The sequence below is a fragment of the Sceloporus occidentalis genome, unplaced genomic scaffold (genome assembly GCF_023333645.1).
Source record: "Sceloporus occidentalis isolate IW3139 unplaced genomic scaffold, rSceOcc1.0.p SCAF_24, whole genome shotgun sequence".
NCBI lineage: Eukaryota > Metazoa > Chordata > Lepidosauria > Squamata > Phrynosomatidae > Sceloporus > Sceloporus occidentalis.
The window spans coordinates 8634941-8647824 of NW_028317004.1; the positions used below are offsets into that span (position 1 = coordinate 8634941).

Here is a 12884-nt window from a genome sequence, read left to right on the forward strand (position 1 = left end):
ATTTCAACCAAAGTTTTAAAAAAAATTATCAGATGTTTTAATACAGACATCAGCTATATTGCTTGATGATGGACCCATTGACTATAAATCTAATTCAATTTCCATCACCTGTAACAACTGACTGCCAACACCCTCTCTCATCCTGTATGGTCTGATGACACCATCTTCATGAAGAAATCGTGGAGGACGGAGGCTCTGAACATCATCAGACGAATCCGTAGCTCTATAGAGAAAAAAATATATTTGATTTCTACTAGGGACAAAAACAAAGAAAAAGAAAAAGTATAGGTAATGAAAAAGTAAAATTCCATCATGCGATTTCATATAATGTTCTATGAGTTTATTCCAACCATGTACTATGCAATATCTGCTCTCTGATGTTTAGGAATACAGTTTTGTACCACAAAGCAGTCAGGGAGTACATATCATAATATGTAACTACACTCTGCATTCATTAGCACGCATACATATACAGAATTATTTATATGGATCACTTGAGGAATGTAGCTGAATATGGACTTTAGACGGCACTCGTGAACAACAAATGTGATCAAAATACGTTCAGTTGACAAACTGTTTATTAATGGTACCTTTTTGTTGTTATTGGTTCATGGAAATATGTAAGATCATCATCATTGTGCGAAAGATTGGTGAACGAGAGAAGCTCTAATTGATAAAGTATTTAAGTATAACGTAGTACTGTAAACAATACATAAAAAAAACAAAAAACCTAAATTTACCTTTTAATACCCTGAAACGTGCTGCTGAACATGTCTATAATTCCTCCGACTGGCCTTGCGACAACCCCAACCAATCCTTTTCCAACACCCTTAAAGAATCCAGCTGCACCTTCCCGCTGGGCTCCTAGCGAGTAAATTCAATGATGTGTAAGAAATATTGACAAGGAACCGTAACACACCTATAACACATAAGGTGAATTAGTGAACTATACCTTTTACTGGCTTTGTCACAATCCCGGTTACTCCACTGACAAAGCCCTGTAATGAAAAGATTCACCGTAAACACAACAGAGAACGATGCTTTTGACAAACACATATTCCTGTATGAACACCACTTCATAACTCCTAACAACCAAAACAAAAGCAAATATAAGAAAAAAAAGTGTATACGAAATATGAAAGCATTACACCAAGATACATAGTAAAGTATATCGGAATCACTGATACAAATGCAATGACTTAACATGGCAGGACATCATTTTCATGACATTAAAGGAAAGAGCCAAGTAGACTTAATGTGTGACAGAAATTGACCTTTGGTACAGCTAGTGTGATGACCTTGCTTTACTGGCACAAAATGGCCCATGTAGTCTGATGGTATATATTGCATATAGGCCAGTCTCAGCAAGTACACGTGTATATGGTACTCTAGGGAAACTTAAGGGCTATTCCTCCTAGTCATGAATATACAATAACGGCACAACATAATTCACACATAAACAAATATTATATTGAACATAAATCGGGGCAGATCCGGCACATATATATATATATATATATATATATATATACACAATGTGACATTCATCTGTGGTAGATCTACTGCTATAATTTACATGTTGGCTTTTCCATAACAATCTCTAATGAGAATGTTATCACAATCCCAGAAGCCTTCACCCCAATGCTTACAGATACAAGGCCTCTTCCTCCTCGAGTTATGCCTTCTTTTATACCACGGGGTTGTTCTTTCATGGCTTCTCTCCTCTTGTGTTGATAATCTTCATCCATGGTTATGGCAGCTACACCTTTGGCCATAGCACCTGTGATGCGTGATGCTGCACCGGCTAAGCCTCCTATCAGAAGAAATATTTGTCCACAGTTAGAAATATTGGTGTCACTATTATATCTGAATGTTGGGTTAAAATAGTTTTTTTTTGTTAGGAACCATGACTAATGGGTTAATAGTTATGGTTTATCAATCAACTCAATATAAAATTCCAGTAGTTACATGCAATAATTACATTTTTCTCCAAATTGTTTCTTACCAACTGCTCCTCCCACAAGAGCTTTGACACCTAATGCCATCCCTTCAACAAACTCTTCGGGTCCTTGAATTGCACCCTATAAATGGGATCAAAGTAAAAAGAAGGTTGTCACAAGGATTCAAGTCATAAAACAAACATTCATTATTAAAACTACATTAATTTTCTTGTCATGTTGGAAATTCTTATGTCATCATATTATTGTGATTAAACTATTTTATTTTTTCTTGCAAGCAAAATAAAAGTTATATTCAGCTATCTTATCCCTTACACAATTCATGAACACTATGGTATAAAGATGTGGGTTTACAGCATTACAGTAGTTGAACACAACAAGGAATATAATATGATGTTGAACAAATAAAGAGAATTGGTAGGGGATTATTTTTATACACTATTATACAGATGTACAGGGTTAATCTTTTCCATGACACAGGAAGAGTTAATACAATAGCTAAACATCTCTTTCTATTTCAGTCCCATTTAAAGTATTATTTTGACTAAACACTCAATATCTAACGGTTTCATATTAGACATATTACATGGTCAACTGGCTGGCAGCGTTCTCTAACCAACGATGTTAAACATGCCTCAGAAATGGGAACGTCATGGGTCAAACTGATGGACCCCCACTTGTCATTGTATGTTGTACTATAACAATGCTGAAGTCCTTAAATATAACAGTGGTGGCAGTGAATGTTTGTAGGGTGGCGGGTGAATAATTTGGGTTGACCTTAAGGCTAGTTGGCATTAACCCATTCATACTTACAGTCCCACCATGAATTGGAATGAAGACTGATCACTGTTACAATTACAATACAAGGACTGGGAACAACTAAAGAGGATTACAATCTGGGAACTGCGAAAGGGAGGAGAAGAATTAAGAGGACTGGACACATTTTCCTAGAATTTAGGATTCATCCTCAAATTCATCCACCATTAAGGATTAAGATTAAGGGCTGCAAGGGTAGGCAGTACAAAGGATTACAGAACATATACATAGGGTGTGTTGTTGTAAATTACAAAGCATAATTTAAATGACTAAATTGTGCGTGGTATGATATACATCACCTGGTAGGGTTCATAGAAAAACGCTTCTACTCCTTCAGAGAGGTCTCGGAAAAAACCGAAGGGATTACCCAACACATCGAGTCCAAGAACAAGAACGTACATTTGTTTTATAGCCTAACAAGCCAAAATAGAATTGTTAGTGGAGCCACACAATTTTGGATAAATGCAAAAGATATTACATTATTAAAGTTGCAGGACTAGAGAACACCAACTTGTTTTGAGTAATGACGAATGACATCCCACTGCAGTTCTTGCGTTGTGTAAAACTGATTGTGAAGTTCAAAAAAGGGCAGTCTAAAAACGAAAAAAATTGGGAAGTTGTTAACATTAATATAACGCAAGAAATGTAACCATACGACATACATTTGTGACCAATGTCAGCAGCATGGAATGAAATACGTACTTAAATACAACATCTTGGACATCTGTGAGGGTGGCGCCGATACTCTTCAACATAAGATTCACAGACTGGACCGGAATCAGTTCTTTATCACGCTGTTCTTTATTTCCGTCATCCCCTCCAGTGCTCAATGAAAAACTTAAATGCAACTAATGTAAATGGATAAAAAGAAACCCATGACATGTTTTATGACATAGCTATTTTGTTAATTATGTACAATGCAACTGACTATAGTAATATGTAAACAGGGTTACATTGCTTTGTTTAAGTATCTGAATCTTGTTACCTTAATTGGGGATATGTGAAAATATTCATATAAGCTGATTAAAGATGTATCTTTTGAGGACACAGTGCTCAGTTCACTCTGGAGAGCCTCCATGTCCTTCTTGAAAAGCTCAACCTAGTCAAATATAACAATTTAATAATTTGGTCATAGTCAAAGTTGTTAAAAGGACATAGAACACAGAAATATGCAAATATGGCTTAAGCAATATTTAACAAAACAGGGTTAATTCAATTAACGTGATTTAATTACAATTCAAGTTCCGTTTATTAGTTATATGGAAAAAGAAATACAAGCAGGCCAGGCTGCATTGATTGTCAGCTGTCAGAGGACTGGTGTTCTGGAATATTCTGGGACATCTGCTCATACAATCTGTCTGTGTCTAACTGATCCAACCTGAACCCAGGTCAGGATTTTGTGCTCGGTGACAAAAGCCTTCCTTATAGAACGATATATAGAACAATATAAAACATGAATTGCTTGTAACTGAATAGGCTAGAAGAGAAGACCGTTGAGCAATCTGCTAAAAACTAATTTCCTCAACGATATTAAGGGAGAGATCTCAAAAAGCCAGTCCTGCAAAAATTATATATAGGTTTGTTGTTTATTAAAGTGGAAATAACATGGGACTATACTTATTAAAGCATTCATTGGTCACAAAGCTGTCGGCTAGACACAAGGGTGTCTGATGCATATTGAGAAATGGTACAAATTCTTCAAACAAAATATGCTAATATCCAAGTACTTAGGGGTGTATTCAGGGCGTTACCTCCTGATCTTTAGGTATGTCACCATTTTGGGTAACAAGATCAGCAAGAGCATACAGAAACCCAAGGTCGAGTCGGAGATCCATTTCTTGAATCAAAACCTTGAAATACCTATTTCCAAAACAAAAGTAAAGTTTGGAGTATAAAGTTTTTTCAGTAACGGATTTCGGTTACAAATAAGGTTACTAGCAACCCTTAATTCTCCTTGGGATCTCTTGTCTCATCAACCCTTGAGATGTACCTACCTGCGATCCCTGGGAGCTAAGTCCCTTGCAACATTTGAAATGATTACAATAAGATTACCTTTTCGGGACTGATTGATATCACATACAAATTTAGATGTGTCATTTTAAAGATTAACAATCCTAGACCATGTGGTGTATCTAAAGCTTCAGGAATAGTTATGCTACTACCCAGATGAACATAACATACATAATTATGGAGTATTGTTAACACCTAAAACACAACAGGTCAATCTAAAATCATACTTGTAGCATAACATGCACAACTGTAATAACCAGCCTATTTTCATTGAGGAATGCGATATGGCAATATTTCAACTGTTGCAGTTCTTTAATCAATTTATGTTAAAACTAAAATGCAACAAATATTTATATCTCAGATGCACCACATTATATGGTGAGATTGTGGTTTCTGTGATCACAAAACTACTTTATGCAATGATTGTTGAGTTCTATAAACTTTTGATGCAAGACATTGGTGCAATGACAAGCACGAAAGATTTTATCCCTGTTTTTGCACATGTGACATCTTTTTGGATATTCCTCAGTGGTAATACATAATGAAAAGACATAGAAAATTGTCAAGAAATAAAAATGTGCATTCACTGGATAGTTTTAAGTGCTACACAAAAGTCTTAACACGTGAGTTACTGCAAAACATAAAAAAAAAAAAAACACTTACTTTATGCGCGTCAGATCAGAATGTCCTGCAGTTCTCATTACAATACTGACATCAGTGAAAGGTTTTGGTTCTGCAGTGCAGAAAATGGTAAAACAGGTTTACATACAAAAAAATAAATAAATAAATCATAATTACATTTGGTTAGAGGTAGCTTAAGAATATATTTTTAGAGGACAACCACTGTAACAACATGACCTTGAGATAGTTGTAGCAAATGGTGATGCCTAACATTTGTTGATCCATCTCAGTGCACACATTCATTTGTCAGAGGATTTTACAAACATAATTACATTTTTAAAGAAATAAATGTCACATGGGAAGAGTAGCATAGTCTTGCTTGATTTTTCACTACTGTAAAATAAATGGTGCATAGTGGGCGCACCCTCACCCTCATACCTTCTTGAGACGATCTACCAACCTACAAATATCATAACCTGCACATTCACTAACAATGCCATAAAGCACAGCTCAAAACAACTTTAAATTATGCCTCCATTTTTTGACAGATCCACCATATTTGAAACCGGCCATATTGCTATTACAAACCTGTGTCCAAGGTAACAGACTTTGGAGGTTTTACAGGATAGAACACAAAGGGGAAGATGGCTCCTGGAATCTGGTTTTGTACCTGACAACATAAAGAAGGGAGACGTGGGCATTACAAAATAAAAATGAAATTGCCGAGTAGTTTATTGTAAATAATTAAAGTGCAAAGTAAGTAAAAAGAAGAAAAAGCGAGATCAAATCAATATTTGTGTGACCACCCTTTGACTTTCAATTATTGTAGGTACACTTACAGTTAATTAAGGAACTCGGCAGGAAAGTTGTTCCAAACATCTTGGAGAACCAACCTTTGTTTTTTTTCCTTACGCTGAAAATAGTTATTAATGACTTTGGCTGTATGTTTTGGGTCATGCTGCAGAATAAAATTAGGGCCAATCAGATGGCTTTACATGTCAGCACTGAGAAGGCTATTTATTCTGACCAAATCCCCAACTCGATTTGCGGAAATGGAGCCCCAACCTTGAATGGAACCTCCACTACTGCATGCAAACTCTTATTCTGCTAGCCAGATATTTCAAAATTTGACTCCAGTCTAGAGCTGCTGCCATTTTTCTACACCCTAGTTATTGTGTTTTTGTGAATAGTTGAGTCTCTTGGCCTTGTTTCTATGTCAGGACTATGGCTTTTTGGCTGCGGGTCTAGACTTCTCTGGACAATAGTTGGGTGTACCAGGGTTCCACTGTGTTCTGCCAATGCTGAGATGATGACACTACTGGATATCTTCCGATTAAGAAGAAAAATAATCATTATGCATCTGCCACACTAAGTTTCCTTGGCTGACCACTGAGTTTATGGTCCTTAATATTGTCAGTTTCTCTGTGATTCTTCACAAGAGTTTGGACAGCACATCTGGAAACCCCTGTCTGCCTGGAAGATACCTTGCTGACGCAGTATAACTACCTTGTGTCTTCTTGCTAAGCTGTAACTTGTGTTAATGGATTTGTCTGTTCCTCGCCCTGTTTTATTACTCCTGCACAGTTGTTTCTATTTCAGTTAATGATTGTGTTTCAACGTACATATTAAATTAATCATCATTAGCACCTGTCTGGTATAATTGTTTAATCATACACCCAAATATATGCCTACAAAATCCCTGACTTTGTGCGTGTGAACTGATGCTGTTTTGAAGGCAAAGGGCGGTCACAGCAAATATTGATTTGATTTAGATTTTTCTCCCAGCAAATGCAATCTGCATGGGATTAAAGCAATGCTGTTTCCCCTCTAAAGAAGGGATGTGAACCTCACTTTTCAGGCCACACTTAGTGAAACAATTATTTGTTATGGCAACACTGAAATAAAGAAAATAAAAGCTTTTATTGTGAACCAGAGATATTGCATCAGGTCTTCTGTTTGTGTTTACCTGTATGCTGTAGACTTGAACCCGGATAGATGTCTGATGTGCTGAGGCAGAGTACTCCACCTTCAGCGCTGGCAGGAAACTTCTCCTGACAGGTGCAGAACTGTTGCCTACAAACTTCATTCCAGTAAACGAGGGTGTTAGACAAACCTGTAACTGAAACGAGAGATGGATGTTGGATCATGAACGGAGAAGCTGCGGTGACACAACAGCTGGTGTGCTGGAAGTTGGTAAGCCTGGACCTTCTTTCACAGGCAAAACTAAGAGTTCACTGTAGTCCATGTATAGTGAAACCATGTGCTAGATTTATTAAGAGAATGTTAAAACAAAGTGAAATGATTATCTTCTATTCCTACATGCAGCTACACTGTGTGGATGAAACACATGAGTGTAATACAGCCCCACTGGAATTAAAAGAAGCTGAGAAAGGATCCCCTTTGATCAAACCGTCCTCATTCATGCTGCTCTTCACTTCTATCTCATCCCCGAACAACCTCCTAATACATTCTAAGCTTACACGAACATGGCCCTCCTTTCAGCTTGTATCAGTATGTATGTTAATGTTATTTTGGTATAATCTTTAGCATTAGTGTGTTATCCAAGGCCAGCTTGGAATATTATTTTCCAGTATTCCAGAAAAATAAGTTAGGTGTATAGTACCTTTGCCAATACAAACTAATCCCATGTGTAAGCATTACCTTGTTTTCTTGATCCAACTCAACAATTCTGTTGTCGATTGGAGCAGACTCGTTGTATTCTTTGTAGGCTTCCTCCAGCCTCTCAGTCTGCTTTACACTGAGTGGTCTCCACCGTGTCTTCTTTTTACTTTCCCAAACTACATCGGAACTAAATGGAGAAATCACAAAAACAAAACTGAATTATTGAAATTGTCTAGTGTACATTAGAAAGACAACAATAACATAAAACAAAATCCCAAGTGCCTGCTTCCCAAAGTTGATGTGATGTAATAATAAGGGAACTATTCTTTTAATAATCGTAGTCCTGTAGCTTCAGACAAGTGATCCTACTCACTAAAGACTGTGTTGTGAAATAAAAAGAACCATCGGTCCAGGTTTTTCTAAACCATCATTGCCACTTGGCTGCAACCATCAGCTTTGAGTAACATGGTGAAAACAAGGTCTACTCACTGTACTCATGCTCAGTTGAAAGGCAACTAATGAAGAGCTACAGATATTTTGGCATTATGCATTTTCTTATCGAGAAAAAACTAAATATAAAGCAGTGGCGTATACAAAAATCTAACACGCATGAGTCTTCGTTTTGGAGTTAGCTCGTAAGCACACTTATGGATGATACTTCAATGTCAATGATGAACTAAATACAAATATGAATATTCGTAACCTTTGTTTCAATATTCATCTTCACATTTTTGCTTGGTGTATTATGTGACATAAGAGGATGAAGTAAAAAAATGCAAATGACCTGATAAAATTCAAGGTCAACTAAATGTACTGTTATACTCTGTATAAATATTCTCAGAAACAAAGTTTTGAGCTCTTAGTTCAAAATACCTGCTAATCCCGATATAAGAAACCTCTTGCTTTGAATAATTGTTTACTAAAGAAATGCCCACGTTTGAGAGGGATATTGTGACTTCTTGCTCTGATAACTCGGCTTTCTCGCTGTCATAAGTCACATCAAAGACATCCTTATCTTCAGTGAACAGAACAATGCGCTGCAGTCCTTCCAAGAAAGACACAAGGTAGACAATGCTGTTCTCCGCGTGCAGATACTCAACTCTGTCCTATGATAAACAACCCAAATAGGTCACCATTGTCAGTTATTAGATAGGCTTTTGAATGAATAAATGCAATCTGCCCAAACACATAAATAATACATACTGCTTATAACATACAAACCTTGGCCACACAATGTGGTTTCATTATAGACTTATTGCCCACCCAAAAAGAAAAAAACATCACATGAACCAATATTATAGGTCTGATGAAAAAAAATATAGCACAAAAAGCCAGGGTACATACAGACTCTCTACCTCTGCACCACTGTCACTTGGCTGTATTAAAATGTAATTAGATTTAAAAAAAAAAAAGAAAAACAGGGAAAACTGTTGAGAAATTTTGTAAACACAAAATCTAAGGAAGAAAGCAAAATAATACTGACTTCTGTTTGTAAGACACTTCCAGTGTTATTGCCACATTTCCAAGACAACTCCCTTTGGCTTGTTGGATCTTCCCACGCATACAGCATAGCTTTTCCGGGTGGAAGGCTGTCTGTCTCGCCATTGACAGAGCTGTAAGAGAAGGCAAGGTGTTGTGTCACAGTAACTGGACAGATTCCCATATACTACAATAACTAAGGACAGAGATTACACCACAACTTAAGCGAGTGTATCATGAAAATAATTACAAAGGCAATGGCCCATCCTTAGCATACAATAGTAAAAAAAAAGTCATCAATATTATCAAGTACACCAGTTGAACCAGAGTGTGGCTTACAGTTTCTGCTACAGTCAAAGCTGGCAGAAGAAAAGGGAAAACGAGACAATAAATTTCTAGCTTTAATTGAAAAAAATGCATGTAAATTCAGGCTCAATGTACTGCAGTACATACTGTACTAGTGCTGGGGTGTTCCTTTATGGAAAGTATGTCTGGCCCTCTCAATAGCAACTGAAAAGATCTGAAGGTAAGAAGAAAAATCCATTATATCTTACCTCTGGTAGAACTCTAAGGTTTCTGAATGCGTATGGTTGATTAAAAGAAATGGCGCTGCCCCTTTGTGGTAATCTGAGAAGTTTATGACGGTAGAATGTTCTCTGGAGGTGACATCCACTAATATTCCTCCAAACTGTCAAATTATATAGAACAGCGATTTATTTTGAATTTTGTTAACATATTTAACACATCAGATGCACAGATCAAACAACCACGTACGATAAATAGTGGTTAGCTGCAGAAATCAATACGTGGCCTACAGTGATGCCGCCAGAAAATAATCCCACTTATTGTAGTTTCATTGCACTGCATCCTATGCTACAGAAAATTATTGTTTCTTTCTTTCTCGCTTTATTTTGTTATTAAATCCAGCTCATTGCCCACTGGTGTAATTTAGACAGTAATACAATTTTGAGGTTTAATTACTAATTACATAAACATAATATAGCTGACCAATATAGCTTTGGAGTATGTATTTAGTGAAAACAGCCATCTGGTTAAGCAGCCTTTCTGCACACCCTGGTACCCATTAATGGTGTCCAAAGAGAAATCGTAGGACAGTCTTGGTGCAAGCTGAGTTGATTTAGCTCCACTGTAAGCAATACAACTAGAGATGGGCCCTGGAGGACACTAGTGTTCTTTAGTACAACAGGATACCTTATCATCCAAGCGAAGTAACATGCTGTTATCTTGCTTATTAAAATGGATTTTCTTAGATGGTACCCGGGAGCCTTCAACTTGAACGACCAATTTGTTATCGCTGCTTATAGGCCAGAACGGTACGCACTGAAACAATAGAAAGAAAAAAAGAAAACAATGTAATGCAAATCATTTCTAAACATAATGCTCCCGACATGTATTATTATAGCAAACCAATATAAACTTCTACTTCAGATAGATATTTATATACAGAACAGGACAAACCCCTCTTAGAATTATATTGCTTGAACCCAGTATGTATTTGTATCCTGACCTTGGGCATATAACTTTATGACGTCCATGTGGCACTCTCAACATTACTTTATAGTTAATATATAGCTCATGAATATGTTCCACCTTGCACATGAGAGGGTCTCAATTTTAAAGAAAAGGAAACATTTAAGAAAATAAAGTAACGGTATTTTAAAACAGAATCTAGAATTACAGCTGACCTGTTCAGAGCCAACAGTGATCACTTTTTCCACGCCTTCTTCCATAAGGTGCAGCTGGTACTTGCTTCTGTTTGTAATCATGAAAAATGGGGTAAAAGTGACAATTCTGGTCAGAGTGAAACTGCTGGCCTGAATGGTGACTCCAACCTAAAATTGGCGATAAAATAAGATTTTGTTTACACATAAGAATACGTCTTCTTTGCAGTTTCCCGAAACAAGTCAACAAAATGATTGCGTGCTATTATCATTAGTTAGAAATAGCGTATCAATATTGTATATATAAATCCTTTCAGACCAGAATGCATTGTTGATCCCCTGTGGGCTTAGATGATTTGCACATATGGAGTTGCTATACATTTATTCCAATCTGTACATAATCTGGTGAGTGACCATGGTAAAAATCACATCCTCTAATTGGCTGCGAACAAGAAGCCAATCCCCAGTAAGTTTTCATTTTAAATATTTCATTCTTCACCCGCATTGCGTGCTTTTTTTTTTTTTTTTTTTTTTTTTTTTAATTCCAGCAACAACTCCTATACCAGTATAAAGAAAGCAAAAATGATTTGGGGTGCAACAAAGTTACTTACTTGATAGTCCAGGTGTTTACCCTTACACTTAACAGCACCATGTGTGCCAACAGTATCCAGAGAAAATGAATCTGAGAGTTCACTATCTGTTATCATAAGCTGCACCTAAAAATCAGATTTCCAACATTCAGCGAAATACAAAATAGCATAAATCGAAATTCATCATTTAACTAATGACACTTTTTCCCCCCACTAATTGAGATATGTATTTGAGAAAACACTAAACATTAGCTGCAATTTTAGAGTTCCTTTACAAAATGTATGACATTATTGACAAACCAATTTTTAAGTCTACCCCCTGCATACTATTATGTCTCTAATAGGCAGTCCTGCTCACCCGCTCCAGTTTGCTCCTCATTTAATAACTGGAAACTAAATAAAAATAAAAAAATAAAGACTAACTTATTTGTTTGCATCCGCATACCGACCCAATGGTTTTATTACCTTGTTATTTTGGAAAAAGTTTTTTGGCTTAAAGGAAAACAGTAGAGGCTTCTTGTGATTGGCAGCATGTTTTCGGTGCACGTCATCTGCTTTGTACTGAAGCATTCTCCCAGTTTTATTCACCATCCAGTACGGGCTGTGGATTGCGATAATGGTTTGACCAGTGGCATATGTGATGTGAACAGCAATATCTAGCTCTGTCTTCTCAAACTCAGCATCAGAATGCAGCTTTATGAAGTGGATGTCCTGTTGCTTGCTTTGTATGTGGTATTTGCCAATCCAATTTAGGTCAAGATAATTCAATAATTGTAACTTGAGGGTAGTTTGGTCAATGACCGCATCATGGATCTGCGCAGAGCATCCTTCATCTATGAGAACAGAGTTGTCCGTAAAATCCTGCAAGAGAAAACATGGATTTGTAAGGTCTGGTGAACAACGCTAAAGCCTTACAGTGTTCTCATGAGTTTGTATGCGAGACAAGCTTAAATATCTGAAGTCACCAATGCCAGCATTCATTATGAAGGGCCAACAGTGACTTGTGCAGTCTAAATAAGTCCTTAATAAAGGATAAATCCATGAGATTTCTTCAATAAATTTAACTATTTATTATACCATAGGAACTCGTGCCAGAGAATTGTCAG

The 12884-nt window shown here is 36.7% G+C and overlaps 1 protein-coding gene across 1 annotated transcript in view; it reads right to left on the reverse strand.

The window, feature by feature from the left end:
- LOC149300581 (intermembrane lipid transfer protein VPS13A-like) overlaps positions 1–12884 on the reverse strand; it is a 72063-nt gene that overhangs the window by 11070 nt on the left and 48109 nt on the right. Inside the window, 21 exon segments of the mRNA XM_089485091.1 lie at positions 109–223; positions 741–864; positions 953–998; positions 1650–1813; positions 2006–2081; positions 3074–3187; positions 3286–3367; positions 3477–3622; positions 3760–3873; positions 4526–4634; positions 5448–5517; positions 5994–6075; positions 7372–7518; positions 8067–8214; positions 8901–9133; positions 9511–9640; positions 10061–10194; positions 10719–10847; positions 11213–11359; positions 11800–11904; positions 12244–12639. Of these exon segments, the coding sequence (XP_089341217.1) occupies positions 109–223; positions 741–864; positions 953–998; positions 1650–1813; positions 2006–2081; positions 3074–3187; positions 3286–3367; positions 3477–3622; positions 3760–3873; positions 4526–4634; positions 5448–5517; positions 5994–6075; positions 7372–7518; positions 8067–8214; positions 8901–9133; positions 9511–9640; positions 10061–10194; positions 10719–10847; positions 11213–11359; positions 11800–11904; positions 12244–12639 (2811 nt within the window).